Raw genomic sequence first — 27,136 nt, forward strand, 5'->3', positions numbered from 1 at the left:
CTAACCCTTATTTTAAAATATCCACCCTACATTTAAATATCCTAAAATACTTATTTGATAGACATATATGATAGGCCTCCAGACGCACAAATATGGAAGTGATGATTGGACACAAAAAGGCCCACAGCTACCATCATCTACTCAAGATAAATAAACGGTTTTCAGGTTATTTATGTGTCTGACGTCTCCTGCAGGTTATTGTCGGCAGCATCTTCGAGGTGGTTTGGGGCTTCTTCCGGCCCGGCATGTCGTTTGGTATCAGCGTACTGAGGGCACTGAGACTCCTGAGAATTTTTAAGATCACCAAGTGAGTGGGACAACGAGACATTTCAACAAAACCACCTCGCAGAACTGTATATTTGAAAGAAGGATATGTGTGATTTCTCTCTGTCAGGTACTGGGCTTCGCTCAGGAACCTGGTTGTTTCCCTCATGAGCTCCATGAAGTCCATCATCAGTCTGCTGTTCCTCCTCTTCCTCTTCATCGTGGTGTTTGCTCTGTTGGGGATGCAGCTTTTTGGAGGAAGGTAAGTAAAACCTGGATTTGTATGTTTATGTACAACACCTTGAACCTACCTCTGTGTATGAAAGATGATTTATAAACTAAATTGCCTTGCCTTGTTTTAAAGGCTGAACTGGGCTCAAGGAGAACAGTGGATTATATCTACTTTAAAAACAACACGTTTTCAAATGGCATCTACACCCTGTAAAATGTACAGCAGTTTCTTCAATGGCCTCTTTGATAAGAATAAGAGGAAACGACATGTCCGGATGAAAATAGCTCGTCAACCTCCTCCTCCTCTTCTTCCTCCTCCTTTTCTTCCTTGGTCATATCTGACCCTGCTTCTCTATCTGCCTTCCCTCTAGGTTCATCTTTGAAGATTACACTCCCACCAATTTTGACACGTTTCCAGCTGCCATCATGACAGTGTTTCAGGTTTGGCTCCCACAGATCCCCTCATTCTGCCTGCTCTCCATGACACATTGCACCCTGGGATATTTCTCACCCCAGGCGCAGATTAAACAACTCTGTTCACTCGCTCTCCGCCCCCTGCCTCTGCTATCATCCCACACATCCATGCGCACATATGCGCACATGAATATCAGACAAGTGAAACGTGAACAAATCCACATCAGATCTACAAAACCAACTGCACTGAGAACAAGTGTTTTGATCAGCACACGTAGTAATTACTTATCTCGCTGCCATTTTAATACCACATCTTCAGCTGATTCGTAGACAGGGACATGTCCCTTGATTGGTGTATTTTTAGACCAACGTTCTCTTGGATCTGATTCGAGCAATGTAATTACACATGTATAATGTTTTAATAGTATGTGCTATTTGCCGACAGATTCTGACTGGTGAGGACTGGAACGAGGTGATGTACGATGGGATCCGCTCGCAGGGAGGAGTGCAGTATGGCATGTGGTCATCGATCTACTTCATTGTGCTCACACTGTTTGGAAACTGTATCCTTGTTAAGTGATCAGAGAGCTCAGATGTGGCATCTCAAACTCTACACAGTATAAACACTGGAATAAATGTGAAAAACTGCACAGTAAAACAAGCATTTTCTGAAATATTCATGCAATTAACATGTTACTTGAGTCAAATATTACGGGATCTTCCACAAAAACTAATGAAATGGGGCTTTATTCTCATTCTGATTTTTCATGCTACATTTCTTAAAAGCGGTATTGCTTTTAACTACATTTGTTTTACTTTGGACAAAACATAAAATAGCAACATATGGTTACATACTTCCTTTTATTAGTTTCCTATTAAATCTGAAAATCAAGTTTATTTACCATAAATCTCTATACAAGTGTGTCTTTGTTTGTGTGTGTTTCTTAACTGCCCTCCTGTCAGACACACTGCTGAATGTCTTCTTGGCCATCGCTGTGGATAATCTGGCAAACGCACAGGAACTCACCAAGGTTTGCACTGTTTGATCTTTAATGCAAACATTATTTTTAACATTAAATAAATAATTTTGTGTACACAGAGAATTTTATGAGTTAAGTAAGTTAAGCTTCTGTCTAGATTCAATATGACACACTGTGTGTGTGTCCTTAGCATACTTCAGTTATTTAGATTTGCACTTACACAAAGATTTAGAGCTAATAGAAAAAAAGACAGATGAGAATTGAAGGAGATGCTGACATATCTTCACTTTTTTCCCCTGTTATGAGTCACACTGTCATGGTCCTTGATCCTACATGTCCCATAATGCAACTTGACAGAATCTTCCAAGGCTCACATCCTTCAAACTCAACACCCACTGTTTTTCTCAAGTCAAATCAAAACCATCCATTTATTCGACTTAAGAAAAACATGATGTGTAAAATGAATAACCATAAAGCCTTCGACAACCATATACTCTTTGTCTTCCTCAGGACGAAGAGGAGGAAGAGGAGTTCTTCAACCAGAGATATGCCAGAGGCAGGGATGGCCTGATCTCTGAGTAAGTTATCCATGAACAGTTTACAGAGTCATCATTTGAACATGAGACACCCCGAGGGTTCACAGCCCTTAAGTAAATCTCAGTGTTCCAGTGTGGAAGTCTCAGATCCGCCTTCCTCTTGAGCAAATGGAAAATTTTGAATTGGACAATTCCTTTATGCAGCACCTGCACATGCAGCGTAATCAAACTGGGATTTACTTAAGATACAGGTGCTGTGGGAAAACTGGTGGTGAATTTGATCATCATGCTGCTTCAGTTATTGGAGGGAGGACGTTTTCTGAAATCAACAGAGCTTAACCAATAGACTCCATCGTTTGTGGATTCTCTGATAAACGTGCAACAGGCAAATGTTTAAAACAGTGAGTTCCTCGGTTCCTTGGGCTGCATGGTGAATGCAAAAAGAATGAAAGAAACGCATGTGTAAGGCATTGATGACACGATAATGAATGTGTATTGACTGTGCCTGATGGAAAAAAGCATGACCCCTTACGGACTGCTTCTGCAGCTTCACTGAGACGCCATCTGTTTCTGCCTTGGCCTGTGATTGGTTATGAGTAGCCTCTTTTGGTAATGAACTTCCTGCTCCTCCGAGTGACCCGGTGGCCTCCCCACAGGTCCGATGATCCAGTAAGTCAGGAGGAGGGCAGGAGGCAGTTTTTCAGAGGACGTCGGGAACAGTGGGGAGTCTCAATGTGTCGCTCTGCAGGGAGGAGGCACACTTTGGAGGGTGTCAGATTTTGGTCAAGCTTTCAGTCTCAGTACGACTTGTGAGATCAGAATATCACCGCTGTGGCAACGGAGCTGTCGTAATGAGGGAAAAGAAACTATCGGGGGCATTACTGACCCGGAGTGACTGACCTGGCTTTTCAAAGGAGTGTACTCATTATTTTGCATGTAAAAAGCAAGAGTGTATTTACTTTAATAGCAGTTATTTCCCCAAAAAGTATTTGCTTATATATCAGTGACTGTGTTGTTCCTGCTCTCTTGGAGGCCCTTTATTTGTATGAAAAACAATTTGCAGAAACTTGAAACTTGCTTGTGATTCATCACATAGGTGTCTGATCAACTCAAATTAAGTGCAGTAAGTGTAGCAGTGATGAAAACCGTAGAATATAAGTCAAAATTGCAACAAGTCCTCCCACTGCACAAAAATGAAGCCAAAATATCTTGGATATTGGATCTGCCATCTTGGCTGGTGACGTCATTTGGCAGCAGAGTCGGTGCGTGGCGTGCAGCCGTGGTATGAAAGTCCCGCTGATTCATGCATTTCATAATGAGTCAGTTTCAGTCAATCTTGACATTTCTAACCAGTGGTATAGCATCAAGTAACTAAATAAAACCAAACAAACTGGGAATATGAACACTTGAACATACATTAATGAGTTTTTAGTTTGGCACATGTCCCATCCACCGGCATGGAGGAGGCACGGTTTAAGACATTGCAGGCGGCCACCAGGGGTTGATCAAGATGTTTTGTTATCATTTTTGTGGTGCAGTGATGTCGTCCATCTTTATTAACCTTCTTAAAATGTATACCACACTGGGGACCTTAGTGTTGCCTCCTGGTCTTTCAGCAGCTCCTGCTTGTTTCTCCACTGTCACTGCAACCGTATTGATAAAATAATATAAATATATAATAATATAAGTCATGTTTTCAATGCTGTCTAACCTCTCAAACTGTAACTATTCTGAAAAATGACAGAAACTAGACAGAAAAAACAACATTTTTTGGCAACAAAAGCTCAAACCTTGGATGTTTGAAAAAACATTCTAAATAATATTTCCAAAAGGAGGATTCATGTCATGAATTATTAGTTTCAAGCTGTTTTGAGCCTCTGCAAGTTGATTTTCATGTATTGTTAAGTGGGAGCAATCGCTGCCTGCAGACAGAAAATAAAACCAAAACTAAATTATTACAATGAGAGCAGGTCCACAGGAAATGAAACACGTAACAGCGTAGAATCTTTACACTGAACGTATCATTTGTCTGTTACATATTTGAATGTGCGTCTTGTATGCGTTGCAGTTTCAAGATGCTGGTGTTAATGTGCATTACAGTGTTTTGATGGTCCCATCATGTTGTCTTGTTTTATGCCTGTTATGTGGCACTGACCAAAATGTTGTGTTCAATGACACCGCGTAAAAATCAACACGAAACATCCCTCACAACTGATGGACATTAAATCAAGTTCCCCTTCATTAACATTTGAACCTAAACGACTGATTTCAGACCCGTTCAAACCATAATTTTGTTCTGTGTCACAACTAATGTTCTGTGTATGTTGTAAAACACTAATGTCTTGTTTTCAAATAATCACTCATTGATTACATGGACAACAAAAGAGTCTGAATACCAGTAAGTATAATTGAATGAATCCTTGTCACGTAGATTTTCTCTCTTGAGTTTTCCTACTCGATTAGTAGAATTTTTTTCTAGATCTTCTCACACTATGTTTCTACTTTAACCCTGCACTTTTCCTTTTTTTGTTCTTGTGGGTTTTGTTCATTTCCTCTGTATCTGTCTTTACCCCTCAGGTATTTCTTTCAGTTTTTGGATGTATTTGTACTTTTCAGCTTGAAGTATTTTCCTAATTTTGTCCATGGGAATTTTTTGTGTTTCTAATCACGTAACAATATAAATTCACAGAAAAGACTTCTCCTTTTCTTGCAGCTGTTGTTTTTGTTTGATTTAAAAATATATATATATATATATATACAGTATGTAACTGGTTTGCTAGATTTTCAATAGTCTTGATGTTTCTTGTCAGCAAAACACTGTGAGTCTCTTGTTGCCTCATGGTGATTCGAAGTATATTGTGCTCCTTAGTGGTAGAAGAAGACCCTACCTATACAGGAAACGTGCAATCCACCGAGGTCGTCCAACCTTTCCAGACGAGGCTGAGGGTGTGCCGGGGGCCCCCGACGAGCAGCCTCTCACTAGCGTCAAAGCATTCCCCAATCGCCGAGAGAGGAGGAGAAAGGTTAACATGTCAGTGTGGGAGCAGAGAGCCAACCAGCTACGCAAACGCCGCCAGATGGCGAGCAGGGAGGAGCTGTGTGCCGCCCCTACAGAGGACACCAGTGAAACTCCCACCAACGGCCAAAATGTCCCCACCCTCTCCCTGCAGACCAGTCCGGGTGAGCTGCCAGAGTCTCCCAGGTCAGTTGGGATGCCCATCCCCGAGCCTCCGATGTCCGTCTCCATCCCCATCCCTGAGCTTCCAGGGGCTGAGCCTCTGGTGAGCCTGAGTGAGGAGAAAACAGCCGGGGCCAACCACCGCACCACAGGCGGAGGCAGGCACAGGATGGCCCGCAAGCTCAGGCCCAGTCAGGGGCCGGAGGAAGGGGCCCGGCACAGACGCCACCGGCACCGTGAGGCTCGCAGTGAGGCCAAGAGTCTGGACTGCACTCAGACGCCCCATGAGGTGCCACAGGTGAGACGCTCGCTCAGCCAGGAGAGGAAGATACTGGACGAGAGGGAGGAGAAGGAAGAAAGAGAGGAGAGGGAGAAAACAGAGGCGGAGGGAGGGTCGGTCCAAGAGGATGGTGGAACCTGCATCGTCAACCCATATGCAGATGTTGGAGATGACTGCAGAAGGTAAGACATGAAGTCTCATTTGATCTGCTATTAAATACTATATGACTTAATCCACTTGATCTGAAAATTTTACTTGATATATCCAGAGAGGACATTTGCACCTTGTAGTCTCTGTTTTTGTTTAAACACTTTTTCTATCTCAAAGTGTTAGTCACAAGTCCTCCACACATGTGCTGCAAACTGGCTGTGAAAAGATTCCTTCTTAACGTGTGTCCAGTGGAGAAGGCTGGAGACAAAATCCACATTCCCACAATAATAACAACACATAGACAGTTAGATTTATCCATCCATTGACATTTCAGATTAAAATGATTTTTCTCTATAATCATACAACAAAAAGAGCATTTTATAAATATACTGGAGCTCAACACAGTGCAGCTGATCGGTTGTTCCGTACGTTCTATAGGAAATGTTCATGTTAGATTGATTTAACTTCAGGGATGTTATTTTCTTTCCCATTTCAGATCTGACATCCCTGATCCTCCTCAATGTGAGCTTGACTGTTCCTGGTCCGAGCATGGGGAAGGCCGTGTGGAGTCGGCGTTGGAGGCCACAGAGTACACTGTGAGCGCCATGGAGGCGGAGAACTGCCCGGCCCCCATCAAACGTGACAGGTCCCACCTGGAGGGGAGCGTGGCCATCGAGATGTCTGCACAGCCGCTGCTGGAGCTCGCACCCATGACAGGTAGCGCTGTTTCCGCTGCAGTCCCACTCATCACTGTGCAGCATGAAGGGGGATTTAGCATCTGTATCACCATGTGTAGGTGTCTCTGACATCTGAGTGCCACATTTGCACTTATCTCCTGATTTTTTGATGAATCCATTGTACTGGTGACTCACATTATTCTCTGTCATAGCGGTTTATGTAGAGCTCCCACCCTGTTTTATCTCATCCTTTCCCACTCCTGCCTGCGTTCCAGTGAACAATAAAGAGCTGGAGGCGTACCAGTCCGAGGAGACGGAGGAGGAGGAGCCTCCAACTCCTCCCAAACCCATCGCCCCAGACAGCATGATCATCTTCAAGGCCTCCAACCCGTGAGCCACCAAATCACTGATTGTCACATCTTTTGTTTCTGCTCTGTCTTACTTTTGTTTCTGCTCACCCATGCTCTGATCCAAAGTATCAGGAGGATCTGCCATTATGTGGTCAATCTGCGTTACTTCGAGATGAGCATCCTCCTTGTGATCGTGGCCAGCAGCATCGCACTGGCCGCTGAGGACCCCGTGTGCGCCAGCTCGGACAGGAATAAGGTGGGATCTTAAAACGTCTCTCCACAAACAGCTGTACCAAAGTGTCAGAGTTCAAATCCATATTTTCCCACTTCAGCTCACCTGGTCATTGGAGAAGTGAGGCTGAATTGTCATGTGTAATTTACTTTAACAGACGTTTATCCTCAAGGAATCGACCGTTTCAGTCACACTCAAAAATAACTTAAAACATTCCCAAATTGTGTGAGCAACAAAGTGTGGAGACACATTTGGTTTTCACGCACATACAAGGTGAGAATCGCCAGTTTTGTCTGGTAAATATAACTGTGCAGTTTGTTTTTCACAACTCTGTCACAAGGAAAGTGCCAAGAGTAACCAATTAAACATGCATAGTAAGTAGGCAGGAAACACTGGTAAAGTCTACTTTGTATTGCCCTATAATTTGAGTTATTTCTTATTCGTTATCATCCTAATAGACCTTTAGATAAAAGCCTGTGTTACAAATTTGATTGCTGCGTTTAAAACCTAGTCTGAAAGACGATGCGATCAATTAAGGTTCTAGTTTTTCAAAGTATTCTAAAGCCGGATCTTTTCTTTTTCTTTCGATTTCTCTTTTCCCAGTCTGTCACTCGTGATTCTCATGATGTAATTGAAGTGTTCTAAAATCTAATTCTCTGGAGCACCTCTTAACAGCACCGAACACATACCTGTGAGTGCTGAGTTAAGCACATTCAGAATATACTGCCGCCTCTTTTCACATTTCTATAAACGTATTCAGTCCAGTAATGATGGTTATAGTTTGACCTACAATAAACCCACTCATTCAGCACCTGCAGGGCTAATGGCTCTGACTCGATGGGACCGAGGTGTTTTGAGTTTTGTCCTCTGGAGCTTGAACATTATCAATGTGTTTGAGCAGATTTTGAGTATGTAATGTGTAAGCGTTACTGTTAGCATTGGTAAACTAACAAAAGACAGTATACACAAGAATATTGAGAACAGCCAGGAACTAGAGTGTCACTCAGTAGAGTGTATACCTCCACCAAGACCCATCAAATTCAATCAAGCTGCACCAATTTCAAACTCTCATAAATATCAGTCCCTTAAATGTGGGGAAAAATGAAAAAATTAGGATCCATGAATTATTCTTTGAGAAATCAAGGAAAATTTTGAAACATTGCAATATTAAAGACAAAATAAATCATCTTCGATCCACCTCATGACCCTGGTCTGCAAATGGGTTTGCTAATACCACATTCTTCCATCAAGTTTCGTGGATATCCGTCAAGTAGTTTTACTCTGATCTTGTTCACAAACAAACAAACAAACATTTCCTTGGTAATGAATTGAAAGTTTTGGGTGGAGATTAAACAGCTCCTGAAAGGTCTTAATGATTTTCTAAGGAATAAACAAAATGACTGTTTTTATTGGCACTTTTTCAATTTGTATTTTTTTCTGTTTATATCCAGGTCCTCCGTTACTTTGACTACGTCTTCACTGGAGTGTTCACCTTTGAAATGATCATCAAGGTTGGTGACGGAAACCAGCTTCCCTCTGCCAGTGACACTTATAAAGAATATACCTTCGTTTTCTCTCGACTCCTGGTGTGTTTGTGTGTTTAACGTGTTCACGTTTGGTGTGCGTGTGGGCGTGTGCGTCCTCCAGATGATAGACCAGGGCCTCATCCTACACGACGGCTCCTATTTCCGAGACATGTGGAACATCCTGGACTTCATCGTGGTGGTGGGGGCTCTGATTGCCTTTGCTCTGACGTGAGTCACTATATGGTGCTGCCTGTCGATGACTAATGACTGACTCACTGCGGCAAATCATTTTCCCGAGCGTACAGCATTGTTATAAACAACCTTCCCTCAAAGGCACTTTTTGCCACTTCAACAAAAAAAAAGAAAAAGAAAGCAGTCTGCTTCATTGTCAAAGTTGGGCAGCTCAAAAGCTGCAAATGTGGAGGCTTGCAAGCTCCTGTACGGCGTCTAACTCCGACTGAAACAAAAGGAAAACGTGGATTTCTGTGTAATTTGAGGGAGTGTGTCATGACTGATGTTAACAGTCGCCACGATATATATATATATTTCTTTCTGTTGTCTTTCCCAGCGTGAGCGTTACAGATTACTAACCAATCCTTTTGTTCTCTTTGTTGTTTGACATGTGAATTTCTCTGTTGTGAATATAGCTGTGATCCTCTGAGCTTTGTTCACCGTGTCTTTCTCTTTATGCCTCAATTTCCTTTTCTCTGTTGTTCCTGGGGATTGTGTGACTGTTGGGGCTTCCAGGAATGTGATGGGGTAAACATTTTAGTCACACTCAATGTAAACTTCTCACACTCGCTTGTGACGTATTCCTTTTATTTTAATTTTTTTGTATTTAATGTGTTTTTAGTTGTGTTTTCTACAACAGAGTCCGACAGGTATCAGGGGGAAAAATGTGTAAAAAACTAAAACGTAATTTCTTCTTTATATTCAATTATTTATGGCATCAAATTACATAATTAATACACCAAATTATATTACTTTTGTTATGAACTTGATAGAATTCATTAGGCTTTTCACTTAAACAATTTCATCATTAACTTACACTATTTATAATGTACGCAGTCAAATTACTGGAAGTATGAAAATGTTTTTAATCTTGACGCCTGCTGGCCTCCGTACAAACAAACTCAAAGTGCCGTTCTGTGTGTCATTGTGTGTTTTTATTTTTACATGCACTCGTGTTGACGTTTATGCTTTTACTGTGTTTTTGTCTTTTCCACCGTTGTTTTTAAATGTGTCTTCACTACGTTGCATTTGTGCGTTTGCTGAACTGCACAGCTCTTTTCCTGAGTGCTGTGTTTCCATGTTTAACAGGAACAACAAAGGCAGAGACATCAAGACAATAAAGTCTCTCCGAGTACTGAGAGTCCTGCGGCCTCTTAAAACCATCAAGAGACTTCCTAAACTCAAGGTAAGATGTCAGCGTCTGCAAACACTCTCCTGTCTGTTGTTTGTTATTTCCCCGACCTCTGACAGATTTGGTTTTCTTCTCCACAGGCTGTGTTTGACTGTGTCGTCACGTCCCTGAAAAACGTCTTCAACATCCTCATCGTGTATCAGCTCTTCATGTTCATTTTTGCCGTCATTGCCGTGCAGCTCTTTAAGGGGAAGTTCTTCTACTGCACCGACAGCTCCATGAATTCAGAGAAGGAATGCCAGTGAGTGGCTACATCCCAACCGCAAAATGACCTTAACTAGATCCTATACCTCCGCCAAGGTCCAACAATTCACAATTCAATCAAGCTGCACCAAATTGCGCAAACTCATAGATATCAGTTTCCAAGAAATTCCAGATTTTTGTCACGATCCATGAATTATTCTATGAGAAAATTGTTTAAGAAAGTAAAACCAAAACTCCTGCATCCACCCCTGATAAACCATTCACAAACACACAGCATCCAACCTACAAACAAAAGGACAGGGTTGAAAATATGACCTGTTTGGCGGAGGTAGGGAGGAGGTAAAATAATACTCTTCATTAAAACTGCCACTTTCATCAGTGATTAACTGCCGCTGGGCTGCTCTGTTCCCTGCAGAGGCTTCTACATTGACTACAGCAGAGACAAGAAGGAGCTGAAGAGGAGAGAGTGGAGGAGACACGAGTTCCACTACGACAACGTCTGCTGGGCCCTGCTCACACTGTTCACCGTCTCCACTGGGGAGGGATGGCCTCAGTAAGTGTAAAAGCCACCGAGCAGGCGCATTATGTTTTGGGGGCCACAGTGCCACAGTGACCTATGAGGTCAAAGGTCTCTGAATCTTAAAACCTTGTTTAGCCTCATGAACACTTTACCTTAATAACACCTTTTGAGAATTCTTTCAAATATGCCACAAATGCTCAATTATACTCACAAATTAAATGATTAGATTTGAGTGGTTGAAGGTCAAAGGTCAAGATCATAATGGCCTGACAAAACCTGTGTTTGAATTTTTGTTATACTGCCTTTAGGAGTGTTTTGTTAAAGATATGCAGACTGAATCTGTAGTAAGAGTTTTCTCTCCATCTGTAGGGTCCTGCAGCACTCGACTGACGTGACAGAGGAGAACATGGGCCCGAGTCGTGGGAATCGAATGGAGATGTCAGTGTTCTACGTGGTTTACTTCGTAGTCTTCCCGTTTTTCTTTGTCAACATCTTCGTGGCTCTGATCATCATCACCTTCCAGGAGCAGGGTGACAAGATGATCCAGGAGTGCAGTCTGGAGAAGAACGAGGTGGGAAGCAGTGACACTCATGCACACACACAAACACAAACACACACATGGATCAAGGATCATCCTCTGTGTGTCTGTTGTGTTACATTTCTCCCCTTCAGAGGGCCTGCATCGACTTTGCCATCGGCGCCAAGCCAATGACCCGCTACATGCCCCAGAACAGACAAACCTTCCAGTACCGGCTGTGGCACTTCGTGGCTTCGCCCTCGTTTGAGTACACGGTGCTCGTCATGATCGCCCTCAACACCGTGGTCCTCATGATGAAGGTGAACAACCGATTGGCTGATCAGCAGAGGAGCAACCTTGTGTTTAACATATTTTCATTTTATAGCCCTAACACTGATGAATCACCACCGTCAATGACAATCTACTTTTTGTTCATATTTATTTTCTTCTGTTTGAGGTAATTCGAGTAGAACTATATTATACGTATACATATACCTCAGAAACACAAATTACTTTGTTATTGTAACATAATGAATTATTACCAATATTTGATATATTACTGATATTTATGATGCTCTGTTGGTAATTTTATAACTGAACTTTGACAAAAATACGTACAAGGCAATGAAAGTTGATATTTTCACATCAGAATGAAATCAACTGAAACCAAACAGCTTTGTGAACAATACAAATTCAATAAACTTCTATAAATGAATATTAGAATCAAATCAGAAGTAATGTTCAATGTGCTAAATGTATTGTTTATGGGCTTAAAAGTATAAATCCTATGTGATTGTTTTTAAAAGTGTTGTGTGTAGGTGAAGTTATCAAATCCAGCTAAATGTAACGGTTTTTAATGTGTTATTAAATATCAGATTGTTTATTTTTGTTTCTCTTCAGTATCACTCAGCCCCGGCAGCGTATGATATGGTCCTGAAACACCTGAACACAGCGTTCACTGTCCTCTTCTCCATGGAGTGTATGCTCAAGATCCTGGCATTTGGTTTAGTGGTGAGTATTATGACACATTGATAATTGATAAATTATCAATTTAGGTCTCATCTGGATGAACTAATGAGGAACCTGTATGTGTTTCGTCTTTTCCTGCAGAACTACTTTCGAGATACTTGGAATATTTTTGATTTCATCACTGTTCTTGGCAGCATCACTGAGATAATTGTGGATTTACAGGTAAGATTCTGCCAAGACGCCGGTGGTTTTCACACTGTTGTGAAGCTAAAATAGAGAGAAGACTCAAATAGCGGGTTCTGGATGCAGCATTCTTCCCTCCAGTTTCCACGAGTGTTATGATCCCGGCCTCCAGACACAAGTAAAGTCATGTTGTGATGAATTTCGCCATCTGTGTTTTACATGCTGTCTCTCCCCTCTGTCTGCCACTCTCTCTCTCTCTCTCCTTTGCGTCACCCTCTCTCCAACCATGTGCGTCCCAGTCGGTGAACACAATCAACATGAGCTTCCTGAAGCTTTTCCGAGCGGCCAGGTTGATCAAGCTGCTGAGACAAGGTTACACCATCCGTATTCTGCTGTGGACGTTCGTGCAATCGTTCAAGGTCGGACACATGATTATTATGAATATTTCAGGCAATGTCAGAGAATAAATATTCTTGTCTTGATCGCAGATTTTGAACCAGTTCTCTTTGCTGTCTCTTCTGCCTGCAGGCTCTTCCGTATGTGTGTCTCCTCATTGCGATGCTTTTCTTCATATATGCCATAATTGGAATGCAGGTATTCTTTCACTAATGCTGATATGAAACTCCTTAATATTAGAAATGACATGACAGACTAATGTGGCTCTTATATATTCATATGTTGGTTGTTTTTCATTTTAACCTTTGCTCAGGGGTGAATCTGGGATTTTTCTAAATCGGGGGGCCACAATTTACACTGAGGGGCCAATTATATGTCCAACATCCATTGACTATTCCTGATTCAGTAAAGGGCACATTTAAGTAATTCCTTGTTCACTGCCCCTTGACCTTGCTGTGATGACACGTATGAAAGTTATTATTTTTTATGTGTGGACCACAGAAACTGTTTCGATTGCTACGGTGGAAGCTAATGAGGATCCAATAAAACAGGCAAGATTAATCATTGTGTGTTGTCTACAGGTGTTTGGTAACATCAAGCTGAATGATGAGAGTCACATCAATCAGCACAACAACTTCAAGACGTTCTTCAGCGCGTTGATGCTCCTGTTCAGGTGGTTTCATCAGAGATGTGTTTACAGCCGGATGGACATTTAAGTTTCATTGTGACTATTATTTTGATCTCATATTCTTTTTAATCCATAAACCACCAGGAGTGCGACAGGAGAGTCGTGGCAGGAGATCATGCTCTCCTGTCTGTCGGGTCGGGAGTGTGAACCGGACCCCTCCATGTCTCCCCTCACCTTGTCTCCAGACCACTTGGGAGGCTGCGGGACCGACTTCGCTTACTGCTACTTTGTCTCCTTCATCTTCTTCAGCTCCTTCCTGGTCCGTCCTCAAACAAAACCCAGTGTTATTTCTGCATGTTCCATTTCTGCTGGGGTTTCCTCCTCAAGCCCCTTTTCGATGTTTCCTCTTTAGATGCTGAATCTGTTCGTGGCTGTGATCATGGATAACTTTGAGTACCTGACTCGAGACTCCTCGATCCTCGGCCCCCATCACCTGGACGAGTTTGTCCGCGTCTGGGGGGAATATGATCGTCTGGCGTGGTGAGACTTGATTTATTTTACTGCTGCTTTATTACATGTTCAGTTTTATTTGGTTTTAAACAGAGATGATCAATGTTCTACCTTCATCCAGCAGAGGGCAGCCAAAGGGTGTGAAATACATTAAATTGCAATGAGTAAACATGGTTAGAACAAGCTAGTTTTCATTCAAAGTCAATGAGAAGATGACGAGAATATAATAAAATAGTCTTTTGGAAAATAAATAAAAACATTTAGTGAAATATTGAATATTCAAACACCGTGTTACAAATGCCAAACAAGAATTATACGACCTACGAAATGTTACCTACCTGTAATATGAATAATGTTTGTACTTACTTTCATTAACCTCTCCACCTCTTGCTTCTCTTTTCTTCCGAAGTGGTCGTATCCACTACACGGCCATGTACGAGATGTTAACACACATGTCTCCACCTCTGGGCCTGGGAAAAAAATGTCCTGCTAAGATCGCATACAAGGTACTGACAGGGTGATCATCTCAAAAACTGAAAACTCAAGTAAAATCCTTTTTGTGTAATATAAATACACGATAAACTGTAGTAAAAGTTTACCTTGATGTGATTAAAAGTAGATATAACTTTTGAATGAATTTGCTTCTCGTCTTCTCGATCAGCGGTTGGTGTTGATGAACATGCCCGTGGACGAGGACATGTCCGTCCACTTCACCTCCACCCTGATGTCGCTCATCCGCACGGCTTTAGACGTCAAGATCGCCCGAGGTCAGGGGGCATGTAATGGATTTAATCTCGCATTTCGGACAGCAGCTCCTCACTATTTTCATGATTTGCAGAATATTGTTTTCCCCTTTCACGGCATCAGTATAACATCCGTCTATTTGCCTGATTGCGAATGTGAAAGGTTCCGAGGATCGTGTGGCCTATGACTCTGAGCTGCAGAAAGAGATCAGCATCATTTGGCCGTATCTTCCCCAGAAGAACTTGGACCTCCTGGTACCTATCAACAAAGGTCTGAGCGGAACAACAGAAGGAAAAGTCAGTGTGAATGTTGAGCGGCAAATGGTGACGGTTAATTCGAGTGTGTCTGCCATCACAGATGCTGACATGACCGTGGGGAAGATCTACGCCTCGATGATGATCATGGACTATTTCAAACAGAACAAAGCCAAGAAGCTCAGGCAGCAACTGGAGGCTCAGGTCAGCTCAAGATCCACTTTCTGACACTGGAGTTCATGTTTTAAATCCATTAAGTGTCGGTGTGGGTAAAGATTAAGGGACGTTTGCAATTCATTTTTCAACATTTTGGTCCGGCCTTGGCAGATGTAGCCTGGTGGCTGTGGCTCTTACAAGGTCCGTGGTCGATAAGACTGGAAACGCTCTATTTGAATAAAATTCTATTAGCATGTATGAAATCGACCTTGTGCCATGCCAGTTTTGTAATTTTAGGTTTTCTACATTTAGTTATTAATGAAAGAGACATACATATAAACGCACAACCTTTCCTCTGGTCTCCATAGTGACCACACAGAACAGCGTACATCGAGGTGGGAGGAATGAAAATATCCAGAAGTTCCTGAATTGAGATTCATATCAAATCTTTGCTGTTTGTTTTATCAGATATTTCTTGCACTGCTCAAATTCACTTGAAAATGAAACTGGTGTGAAATGGGCTGACCTGTATGTGACCTTTTCGTATTTCTGTCTCTAATTTCAGAAGAGTAGCTTGATTTTCAAGTGTCTGGATGCCGCTGCCCTGCCAGGGGACATCCTCTCCAGCACCCAGCCTCTGCCGATGATGGCCCACAGCGCTGGTTCTGCCCTGTGAGTCTGCGAATGTGTGTAAAACACTGTGTGTAGCTCTGTGTGCGTTTGCTTATTCTTGTGCTCCGTCTTGTTACAGGACCAGAGGAGGCTTCCTGGCCTTGAGCCCCATCTCCCCCCAGGATCTGTTTTTGCGGCCGATAAGCTCCGACACTGACGCAAGTCAACAGCAACCTCTGGTAAGGAAGAGGGTGAACATGAGTAAACAACATTAATACCATAACCGTGACTTAGAGCAGTGGCTCCAAACATTTTCGTTTACATCCATTAAAAACAACGAGTAATAGAATAAAATCGATAAAATGAATTCAATAAAATGTTATGTGGTTTTTGAAGCAGAGCCACTCTGTTGTTTTCATATAAATTGCTTCACTCATATTTACTGCATCTCAATCACCTTCCTGTAGCCTCAGTCTGCTATTCAGCTGTAATATGAATGGGAAAATTCCTGTTGGTTTGGGTTTGATTAGCAGATTCTGAATATTCAAAGTCTGAGATCCAAATTAGGAGCCACAGAATTTGAAATATAATTTCAAACAGGGGCTCACTAGCACCTCTCGTTTTGTTTTTCAGTAATTTATCCATGGTTGTGAGCAGTTAAACTAAATTATGAGTTTTACATCTTAAGGAAACAGAAACCCTGTCTTCTTTCTTTCTTTTGAGGAAAATGTATGGATCGTAATAGCCCATTACATTAAATTATCGTGTCGTATTTGTTCTTCTCTCACGTTGGGAACCACTTAAACATTTAACCGTAGAAAATGTGAACCTTTCTGACACTGCTGTGACTTTTCTTCCAGTGCCTTGCAGAGCACGGCACCGCTGACTCTCTGTGCTCCTGTCTTTGGTTACGTTGTAGTCCCTGGGAGGTCGGATTAGTGGAGGCGGACTGTCACACTGTTGATGTTTTGCTGTGTCTGGTTTTATTTACTGGTCCCCTTTGCCTGCTAGATGAATGATGGGACGTTGCTCTGAAATCCCCACATGTTGGTGTGCAGAGGAATGCATTTGACCCCTGGAGGGTTGTTGTCTGGCTCTGTTTGTGTAGCGATGAAGACCCGAATATGCATGAGTACATGTAGCTGAGATGTCGATACCATCTTTTCTTTGTTTTGTTTATCGTCTCTTCTCGCTCTTCCTCCTCGTTCACAACCTCACTCTGTTTCTCTCCTTCCTGGAGGTGAAGTTATCTCTGTTGCTAGTCGTTGATCTGTCCGTTTTTTTTGGCTGGAATGGCTTTTGATTGGATGGCCATGGTGATGACAATGATAGATGAGCCCTCAGTACTGAACTGGCTTGGCTGCCCCCTCTCTCACCTGCCTTGGATGCAGAGGCAGTCCTGGTGGGGACGAGCCTGACTGGTGCTCTGTCTCTCCTTGCCCTCCTCTCTTGTTTCTGTGCTCACCTAGGTGGGCGAGTGCAGTGGGGGGATTGAAGCCCCTCTGGAGCTTCCAGTAGGGAGGGGCCTGTGTGTGCGGGCCTCTTCCATGCCTCGGCTGGCTGTAGAGTTGCAGGTACACACATCTTCCACGACACGGCCTCTGGGCTGGACCTCGGGGAGTGCAGTGGCTGCATGGGCTCTCATGCCACTGTTCCTCTGTCCTTACGTGCACGAGAGAGTTATATCAGCAGAGATTTGGTTTGTCCTTCGGTGCATTCGGAGTTTGATTTAGGCTGAATTGTGAGAATGGGGTGTGATACTTGAATGCTGATGCCTTGCTTTTGACCCCCACCTCTTCATTTCATCTCCAGAATACAGGAAAGACTCATGTAAAGCATGTAAATGAATTGCAAACACAGTTTCTGAATTGAACAGGATTTTTTAAATAAGTCTGTATAATGTTTTGAGAGTTCTACGCTGTGCTTGTATTTTTGCACGTGTTTTTTCACATACAAGGAGACGGAGGTTGCCGGTGGGTCTATGAAGCGTTCAGTGTCCACTATTGCCGATCAGCGGGTCAACGGTCTCTGGCAGGACGAGAAAAGTCCCGAACGACTGTATCGACCTCGTCACAAAAGCTACAAGGCTGCTGGTTAGTCTGCTCATCTGACATCGCCACAGCAGTCCCCAGTTTAACCCTAAGTCACACTGTGGTTCCACCTACATTCTTTACACTCACCTCTTCTTTTATTCTGTTGTCTTGTGCTGTCCACTAGTCTCCCGGTCAGATCACAAGAAGCAGGCTGACAGGGAGCGTGGCCGCTCTAAGGAGCGCTGCCACCTCCTCTCACCGGACACGTCTCGCTGTAACTCAGAGGAAAGGAGCCAGCGGCCCTCGTGCTCCTCCAGTGTGGAGCGAGCACACGCCCAAGATAAACAGGTAGGTCAGAAACACTCAGGTCAGCCCAGGGATTCAGACCTGGACAGGAAAGACAGCATCTCTGTGTCTCTCACTTGACTTAAAAATTTACAATTTACTTTTTCACTCGTGCCCCTTTTTCCTGGGATGTGGAAATTAAGCTGACATGTCTTCCTTCCTGAGCCGCCATGTTCGCAAATTTGAAAACACATTGGCGGTCCTTCCCCTTCCTTAAACACTCAAAATTTTGAATCATTTGACTGAATCATCCACTTATAGTGATCTGCATCTTGCCAAAAAGTCACTGTGGCTGTAAATCATTGACTTTCTGACACTGTGATGTCATTATTCTGTTACTCTGTAAAAACATTCTTGTGGCCACGATCAAGAATAATACATTTTAGACATCGTCCTTACACCACGAGTAACAAATATAGAGCAGAGGATCTGATTGGATTCTGACGTACCATTCTACTTGGACACTTTAAGATAACCGGTTCAAACTGATACCAGATATGTAGAATATGTTGATCCAAGTGCCTCTTATCCTCAGGGAAACAGCTCAGACAGTCCAGTGCCCTCCACCTCAGAGTCCAGCACCCCCAGTGGCCGACGACCATTATCGCAAACCCCGACCCGGTCTCGCCCTCACATCTCCTACTCCCCGCTCGCGGGTCGCACACAAGCCTCTGTCGGTGAAGACGAGGACGAACAGGGCAGCCCAGAGACCACGAGGCGAGGCAAGCCCACCAGGGAGGCCAAAAAGGGGGGTGAAGGAGCAGGACGGGCCGATTCCGGCCAACAACCGTCCCCGCCTCGACGCTACCCCTCAGAGCCCTTCCTGGCCTCACAAGACGGGGACCACAGCCCTGACCCCTCAGGTCCCATGGAGACCTTGACCTTCGAGGCGGCTGTGGCCTGCAGCCTGGGACGCTCAAACACCATCAGCTCGGCCCGCCCGCGTTTGCGGACTGGCTGGCAGGTCCCCAACGGACACTTCCGGAAGCGCTTGGCGCAGACGGCCTCGGTTGCAGGCTGTGATCCTCTCAGTGACACAGAGGAGGACGACAGGTGCTAGGGACGGGAGGCACAGCGTGGGAGAGGGGGGGGGGGGGTCCCAGTGGAGGTGCTGGAGGAGGATGCTGTGCATCAGTGTACAGAGTGAAGGTCAATGTGACTCTTTCTGCATCAGTGCATTGAGGCATAGAGCCCTCTGGATGTTTGGTCAAATGTGAACCCAAAACAACGAAGAACAATACTTCCTGAAACTGTAGTTGCCAATTCACACAGAACACTGACAATAAATAAGGTCTACTTCCTGACTTGTACTTGATGATAGAGAGTAATAACACATCTCAAATAGTCGTGGGATGCAGAAAATACACAAAATAAATGGATCAAATTGTCACTTGTGTCAATATAAGGTATTTTCATTTCTGAAGATGTCTCTAAATGATTCAGTGTTGCTCTGAACAGTATTTGTCTGTGGGGTGTGTGAATATGTAACTACATTTTCTTATAAATAATTGGTTTTGTTAATAGTTTGTGATCATCCCACCATTTCCATTTAGTAGACCAGATCAATACGATAAGCCATCACGCAGAGACGATCGGATACTTTACCAGACAATGTGGATACTAATACTCAATAATGCTGGATTTTTTTACAGTGTGAATGAATGTGCAGGGGGGTAAAACTGCCTGATTCTCCCCGACATTTTTCTTTTTTTGGTATTGAACATAATAATTTGTGAGATATGAATAAAGTCATAGAATAACATAGAAAATATACTTATTTGTTATTACTCCCAGTGTTATCGTTAAATCATGCCTCCGCCAAACTGAATACCTTTAAAGTTTCCTCCTCATCCTTCAAAACAGCCTGTTACTTTTGTTTTACCAGTCTGCACCTTTAAAATATGAAATTTCAAACAGTTATATTTAACATTTAATTTTCTGTCATTTTACATCATTTCAAATCCAACCTCTCATCTATTTTTACCTTTTTTCTTCCTTGTGAATATTGTATGAACCATTCCGGACGATGACTGTAGAAACACTGTAGACACACCATGACACATTTTGCTTCACAAATCAACATTACTCTATTGCTTACTAATAATGTACAGAGAAGTTGTGCTGTTTGTAACATTTAGAGAAAAAAATATATTAAACAGCATCAGTTGATGAGCTTTAAAGGTAAGGGAATCGTTGAAAAAAAGTTCATTTTAAGATTTGTGTATTTGTCTTGTTTGCCTGAAAAGGGCCAATTCTGTGAAACTCACTTAACCAAAAACATGGAGACTTGTATCATAAATTCCTGGAATGCAAATAATTTGTGGGTTTTTATGTGTACAATAGCTGTATATACAAATAAAGGTGTCCTCAAGTTGCCACTGCCAATGAATACATTTTTTTCCCGATTTCTATAAAGTTATATTATTAAAGTGATATTGGTGGTATTTGATAACTGTATACACTGAATGGTTCCTTTGATGACATTTCTTCATATTCAATATCATCAAAGGAGCCTTATTCATTTTGGAGAGCAGGATATCAGCATCAGAGAATTCAGACTCAGAATCAAGACCAAGAATTGCCTATTAAGTATATACTTTTCTGTTCCAATTTTTATTTGTTGATCTGGCTATGGTTAGCTAGCTAGAAAAGAATCTGTCAACAGCTAGTTAGTATTGTTAATATTGTTCTCACTAGTAATGGATTGTAATATAAGACTTACGTGCATCAGTTGTGCAAAAGCAGCTGTGTGAAATGTATGGCAGGTGTTCCGCAGCGAGTAAAAGTGTTCAAAAAGTGGGAAAGGAAAAAGGAAAGTAATGATTTGTGGTAATCAAAAACAAGATATTTAATGAAATACATTTATTTCACAAATATAGCAAAGACACAGAATAAATACAGATCACTTTTGACCCATATTGTGTATCAAAGGGTTAACACACAACAACCCATAAACACACAAAAGCAAAAATAATAGATAAAAGTGTTTATTTACTTTAATTTCTCACTGATGTCGCTCTTTCCTATAATGAAGTGATGTTTTTTTTCTGTTTAATTGTTGGGGACTAAATGTTTCAGTGCTGACATGCAGAGAAAACAGAGTTTTTTTCCCCAAGACTTTATCTAAAACAATAATTATATAAATATATGGTATATTATTGCAATAAATTGAACAATAATGTCTATGTATCGCACATCCATAGCAAATACATATATATATATCAGTTATTAAATTCACCTAGCTGTGGAATATTCATTATTAAATATTAATTGAATTATAGATACTTTTCATAACAATGGACTAATTGGTAAAACAGTTATTCCTTTGTTGTTGTCGTCATTAACATGGGCGGGACTTGGTGCTGTCTGGGACCTACGTCACAGACATAATCCAATCAACGGCGCGTATTCACCCCACTGACGTCATATACAAAGGACCGATAACATGTCGTCTGGGTGAAGAAGGAGCGAGCAGCTAGCGAGGAGGCAAACTGAAGCGTCCTACTCTCGAAGTTAATAAGGAGGACATGTCTTCTCGGCTCCTCTGTCTGTCCACACAGCCCATGAACTACTGATTCCGTTAAAGTGGACATTTAGCCGGAACCACGCTTCTGACAAAGTAATGACTGATTCCCGTCACGGAAGTAGGACAACAAAAGTAGCTAGCTCGGCTGCTAGCTGTCGTTAGCAAAGGAGTTCTTTGTTTTGTTTCCCCGTGTAAACATGGACAGGAACTAGTCCGGATGTTGTGCTTTGTCGTTCAGCGGTTTCTCAGCCATGTATCTGGTGTCTTCTGATATTACATTCATGGTTTCTGGAGGAGTACGAGGACAAATCTAACATTAGCCAACGAGAGCAACTTTAGCAACAACAAGAAGATCAGGTTGCTTTAGTTTTTTTGTTTTGTTGTCTTTTTTTGTTGTTGACGTCGGCCAGGAGGACGGGAGCGGAGACACGAAGACATGGGCAACTGTCTCAAGTCTCCCACGTCGGACGACATCTCTCTGCTCCATGAATCCCAGTCGGACAGAGCGAGCTTCGGGGACGGGATGGATCCGGACCTCGAACCACCTCCTCCGTACCAGGTCAGAGGCTGTAAACACACACATGCTGAAGTATGAGCTTATTGATGCACGTTTCTGACACATATGTGACAAACTGTCAGCTCAGATCTTGTAAGATAAGCCTCCATATGTCAAGACACAGCAGGTTGTCTCCCTAAACAAACAGTGGGTGTGTGTCATCGTCCCAGAACAGCTGTTCAGACCAGACAGCTGCTTCTACCTCCCACTCCACCTCTGTGTAAGTGAGCTGGTATTTGGAGGATAACCTGTGTTCATTTGGTTGGTTTCTGTTTCTCTCTGTGTGTGACCAGGAGCAGGCTCACATTCCCATCTACCACCCCACACCCAGCCAGGCCCGTCTGGCCACCCAGCTGACAGAGGAGGAGCAGATTCGCATAGCTCAGCGCATCGGCCTCATCCAGCACCTCCCGAAGGGCGTCTATGATGGAGGAAAAGACGGCTCCGAGAAGAAGATCAGAGAGTGAGTGTGTCCCATTACTGCGTCTGAGGTCATCCACAGGGGGAGAAGCACTTGAGACTGGGGTAAAATGGTTGTGCAAAGTAGTTGTGTGCTGTAATGATCAGCTGATAAATCAACAGCAGACTAATTAAATTAATATCCTTTCCAGACATGAATTAAATCCACAAAGGTTCATCCCTCTTCCTCAGAATTACACACTGCCTTAAAATTAATTGGATTAAAGGTTCAGTGTGTAGATTTGAGTGACATCTAGTGGTGAAGTTGCATATTGCAGCTGAATACCCCGCACCTTTCCTCTCTACAATGTAAGAAACAAAGCAGTAATATATAACACCAGCCTTCAACTCCTCTACATTATTGGACAGCTAATACTGTACAGCTAATATTGACTAAAGCTTTAAATATCCATTATTAGCTTTTTTTTATTCTAATGTCACTGTAATGTGAAGCTCTGGAAATTCAAGTTATTTGAAGGTGTCTTGGGCTCTTGGAAAGAGAGATTATATATTGTTTAACCTGTAAAGCTGCCCTAGATTTTTTAACCCCTTGCAGCCCTAATACCATTAACAATATTTGTAATGTGGTTATAATGGCAGAGGAGAAGCAACCAGTAGTTTCAGTTCTATTCAGGCAGATTAACACTCAGATCAATTTTGATTATATATATTTTAGTCTGTAATAGATAAAACCCAAATTAGTGTGATGTTTTTGGTATAGTTTCGACATTTGTTTTGTCACGTTTACAAACAGAAAGGCAGCTAATCGACACTTTGACAGAACCAGAGAACATTAAATCAATCAATCAGAGAACTGTCAATATTGTTTCTGAGCTTCCTGTTGTTCAATTATCTATTTAAAGGACTACTTTCCAGTTCTTCATAGCTGTAATGTGTATTTTTACACAGCTACTACTGACAGCTGTGAAGTTATATAAAAACTCACGACAATGTTGAACATCTGGGACGTGACGTGTTTAACCCCTTCACTTCCTCTCTCCTCAGGTGTGTGATCTGCATGCTGGACTTTGTGTACGGCGACCCCATCCGGTTCCTGCCCTGTATGCACATCTACCACACGGACTGTATAGACGACTGGCTGATGAGATCCTTCACCTGCCCCTCCTGCATGGAGCCTGTGGATGCCGCCCTGCTCTCCACCTACGAGACCCACTGATTCTTCACCCCCTCCTCCCCCACGCTTACATCAAACACGGCCCCTCCGACCCCGCACACAAACCCTACAACTGCCCTCTTTATAGAGCCTGAGGAATTGGGGGGAAAAAAAAAAAATAGGTTGGCTGTTGTATTGCACTTTGAAAATTACCAATTTTACTCACCCAATGTTGGCCTTCCATGTCCCCCAAGTCAGAATAAGCTGGTCTTAAAAACATCAGCTACACAAGTCAGTGAGAGACTGTTTCAAGTCGACCCTCCATGATTGTGTTTGTGTGTGTTTGTTGTGTCGAAGCCGCAGCCTGCGTTGACGGTGAGCACATGGGATTTTCTTTTCGACCTGTGTGATTGGGGAGGGGGTTTATGACTTTGCATTTCCACTTGAGCCGGCCTCAGTGGTGTTTCTCCTCAGCTGACACCATTTCACCGTCATTCCCGGTTAATCATAATGTAAATGGACGAGTAGGTTAACTTAATTATTGACCAAAACGTTAAAGGGTGTCGCTAGAAGTTTGTTGGATTAAAGTCGATGTTTCCGTGGCAACAGTGAGCAAAGACTTCGGCGTATTGATCTCCTGCAGACCCCACACTTTGGAAATGTGTGAACACACAACAGAAGAAAAAAGGAAGATTACAAAAAAAAGAATGCACGCACTTTACAGAAATCACCCAAAGTCTATAAGTACACATTCAGTCATAATGGAGGTCAAGTCCACATATTTGTCTTTGGCTTCTTCAAATAATCAGACTTTTAAAAAAAGCTTTGAGCTGAAGCAATGAGATGATGACGATGTGTAATATGAATGTGTCACCAGAGGGGGTGTAAAGTAAATGGCAGCCAGTGTAAAGGGCTCATTCGTGCATGGGCAGGTTGGATCAGTGAGTCCACATTAGAAAAATGCTTGCACACCCACACACACGTTTCATCTGATCCAGAGATTTGCACTTTACGTATAGGACAGTATCTAAAACAATATATTAATATATGTACCTTACAACCTTGCACTATCAATACTTCATTCCTCCGTTTCCTGAGATGCAACAGTTATATAGCTGATAAAACAGGTTGTCAGAGCTGTCAGTAGTCACTTACCACGTTGAAGTAAGCCCGACGATGTATATCATGAAGTCTGTGATTCAGTAGCGTGAGCCTCCGCTTTGCTCTGCTTACGTCTGGATTCTTGTGTGTTTTTATGTGTTAGTAAAGGGACAGAGGTTTGCTCGACGTTAAGGGAAACGTTTGACATTTCATTAGATCGGCTCCTTGAGTTTCTCACCAAGAGCCGGACCAGATTGACGCCGCTCTCGTCTGTGCAGCGAGAATGGAATTAGCGACAGTTAGCTTAGCTTACTGTAAAGACTGGGAAGAGAAGCTAGAGCAAAAACTAGCGAGAGGTAAATATGAAAATATGCCAACCCACAACAGTTTATTAATCCTGATACAGAAAGTAATGTCAAAATTGTATGATTTTGGTTTTACATGGAGTTGTGTGACGTTACACACAAAAAAAACTTGTAATAGGACAAATTCTACATTTTACATTTCATTTACACATTCAACAAATGACGTATAGCATATTAATTACTGAGTTGTGGTGGTGCTAGGATACTTCATTTTGATATTGACTTTTGAACAAAAGATTAAAGCTGCTTTCCCTCTGCTTCAAGATTTTGAGCTAAACTAAGCTCATTTTCTTGTAGCTTCATATTTATTGTTTGAAATAAGAGCAAATAAGTGTATTTCCCAAAATGTCAAACTATTTCTTTAAGAAAAACTCCAGAATGTTAGAGTTTGAATCCACATCCCTTTGTCACATTTTTCTTGTTACTCTACAATTATGCTTGTGTTGCTTTGTTTCAATTCAGTGTAGCAGAATAGTTACAAAAGTCAAACGGTTCTTTTGTGTATGTGGTAGTGTGGCTTTTCTTTATCTCTGTAACTTGTGTTTTATCTTTTACCTTCACATCTCCCACACATGTGTAACATCCATTGTGTATTAGGACAGTAAGTATATGACTATATTACACTGGTTGAAGCCTGGCTGTGCAAACCTCTGTCCCACCCGAATTTCCGTGTAATAGGACAAATTCTACATTTTACATTTCATTTACACATTCAACAAATGACGTATAGCATATTAATTACTGAGTTGTGGTGGTGCTAGGATACTTCATTTTGATATTGACTTTTGAACAAAAGGTTAAAGCTGCTTTCCCTCTGCTTCAAGATTTTGAGCTAAACTAAGCTCATTTTCTTGTAGCTTCATATTTATTGTTTGAAATAAGAGCAAATAAGTGTATTTCCCAAAATGTCAAACTATTTCTTTAAGAAAAACTCCAGAATGTTAGAGTTTGAATCCACATCCCTTTGTCACATTTTTCTTGTTACTCTACAATTATGCTTGTGTTGCTTTGTTTCAATTCAGTGTAGCAGAATAGTTACAAAAGTCAAACGGTTCTTTTGTGTATGTGGTAGTGTGGCTTTTCTTTATCTCTGTAACTTGTGTTTTATCTTTTACCTTCACATCTCCCACACATGTGTAACATCCATTGTGTATTAGGACAGTAAGTATATGACTATATTACACTGGTTGAAGCCTGGCTGTGCAAACCTCTGTCCCACCCGAATTTCCGCGTCTGAGCGACTTCTCTTTATGGTGTGATAGTCTGAACTGAGATATCAAGTTTTCCATTGAGCCTTCCCTTTGCTGTGTTTTTCAGCTTAAGTTTATTCTGAAAATGAATATTTCCTGTAATCTTATTTTTTTGTTCTTTTCCAAAGGCTGTAAAGCCCTCATGTAAAAAAATAAAAATAAACACAAAGAGAAATTGGTTTTGTTTAATACAAATAAAAGGAGTTAGGCATTTCAACAGGAGGAAAACAATCTGTGCTTGTGAAGAGGCCGATTTGTAACCCAATGATTATTAAGATGTGAGATTACTGAGCACACGATTGCAAAATATTTCTCTGAGCATTTCAATAATGAAATCCTAAAACCTGGCAGCGGCGCAGGAAACGTGACCGTGTAATCAGGGCTCTGTTGGACTGATGGAGCAAGCCAGCCAAAGCCATATTAGCTTTGTTTCCTTGTCTTGCATCAGCTGGA

At 42.2% G+C, this 27,136-nt stretch overlaps 2 protein-coding genes across 3 annotated transcripts in view; both read left to right on the plus strand.

The window, feature by feature from the left end:
- Positions 1 to 19,372, plus strand: part of cacna1eb (calcium channel, voltage-dependent, R type, alpha 1E subunit b) — a 49,901-nt gene extending 30,529 nt beyond the window's left edge. The window contains exons 14-48 of the mRNA XM_061083995.1: positions 195 to 307; positions 395 to 526; positions 867 to 936; positions 1,355 to 1,472; positions 1,873 to 1,940; positions 2,400 to 2,467; positions 5,295 to 6,065; positions 6,530 to 6,750; positions 6,986 to 7,100; positions 7,187 to 7,316; positions 8,744 to 8,803; positions 8,940 to 9,046; positions 9,566 to 9,577; positions 10,139 to 10,235; positions 10,322 to 10,482; positions 10,861 to 10,998; positions 11,335 to 11,536; positions 11,638 to 11,802; positions 12,383 to 12,493; positions 12,593 to 12,673; positions 12,934 to 13,053; positions 13,163 to 13,228; positions 13,612 to 13,703; positions 13,803 to 13,977; positions 14,071 to 14,198; positions 14,578 to 14,674; positions 14,830 to 14,935; positions 15,075 to 15,182; positions 15,270 to 15,370; positions 15,888 to 15,994; positions 16,074 to 16,173; positions 17,404 to 17,508; positions 17,892 to 18,027; positions 18,152 to 18,315; positions 18,848 to 19,372. Coding sequence (XP_060939978.1) covers positions 195 to 307; positions 395 to 526; positions 867 to 936; positions 1,355 to 1,472; positions 1,873 to 1,940; positions 2,400 to 2,467; positions 5,295 to 6,065; positions 6,530 to 6,750; positions 6,986 to 7,100; positions 7,187 to 7,316; positions 8,744 to 8,803; positions 8,940 to 9,046; positions 9,566 to 9,577; positions 10,139 to 10,235; positions 10,322 to 10,482; positions 10,861 to 10,998; positions 11,335 to 11,536; positions 11,638 to 11,802; positions 12,383 to 12,493; positions 12,593 to 12,673; positions 12,934 to 13,053; positions 13,163 to 13,228; positions 13,612 to 13,703; positions 13,803 to 13,977; positions 14,071 to 14,198; positions 14,578 to 14,674; positions 14,830 to 14,935; positions 15,075 to 15,182; positions 15,270 to 15,370; positions 15,888 to 15,994; positions 16,074 to 16,173; positions 17,404 to 17,508; positions 17,892 to 18,027; positions 18,152 to 18,315; positions 18,848 to 19,372 — 5,070 coding nt within the window. The remainder of the gene's footprint in view (positions 1 to 194; positions 308 to 394; positions 527 to 866; positions 937 to 1,354; positions 1,473 to 1,872; positions 1,941 to 2,399; positions 2,468 to 5,294; positions 6,066 to 6,529; positions 6,751 to 6,985; positions 7,101 to 7,186; positions 7,317 to 8,743; positions 8,804 to 8,939; positions 9,047 to 9,565; positions 9,578 to 10,138; positions 10,236 to 10,321; positions 10,483 to 10,860; positions 10,999 to 11,334; positions 11,537 to 11,637; positions 11,803 to 12,382; positions 12,494 to 12,592; positions 12,674 to 12,933; positions 13,054 to 13,162; positions 13,229 to 13,611; positions 13,704 to 13,802; positions 13,978 to 14,070; positions 14,199 to 14,577; positions 14,675 to 14,829; positions 14,936 to 15,074; positions 15,183 to 15,269; positions 15,371 to 15,887; positions 15,995 to 16,073; positions 16,174 to 17,403; positions 17,509 to 17,891; positions 18,028 to 18,151; positions 18,316 to 18,847) is intronic.
- Positions 19,373 to 21,751: 2,379 nt separating this feature from the next.
- LOC133017726 (RING finger protein 11-like) lies at positions 21,752 to 26,858 on the plus strand. Of its 2 annotated transcripts, XM_061083889.1 has the most exons (4): positions 21,752 to 21,931; positions 22,249 to 22,397; positions 22,688 to 22,857; positions 23,859 to 26,858. In XM_061083889.1, exons 2-4 carry the CDS (start codon positions 22,275 to 22,277, stop codon positions 24,028 to 24,030), a joined length of 465 nt encoding a protein of 154 aa, XP_060939872.1. In that variant the 5' UTR covers positions 21,752 to 21,931; positions 22,249 to 22,274; the 3' UTR covers positions 24,031 to 26,858. The 2 variants fall into 2 exon arrangements, with proteins under 2 accessions (XP_060939872.1, XP_060939871.1); XM_061083888.1 differs by having other exon boundaries at positions 21,752 to 22,397.
- The last annotated feature ends 278 nt before the right edge of the window (positions 26,859 to 27,136 follow it).

Source organism: Limanda limanda, chromosome 13, assembly GCF_963576545.1.
Source record: "Limanda limanda chromosome 13, fLimLim1.1, whole genome shotgun sequence".
In the NCBI taxonomy this organism is placed as follows: domain Eukaryota; kingdom Metazoa; phylum Chordata; class Actinopteri; order Pleuronectiformes; family Pleuronectidae; genus Limanda; species Limanda limanda.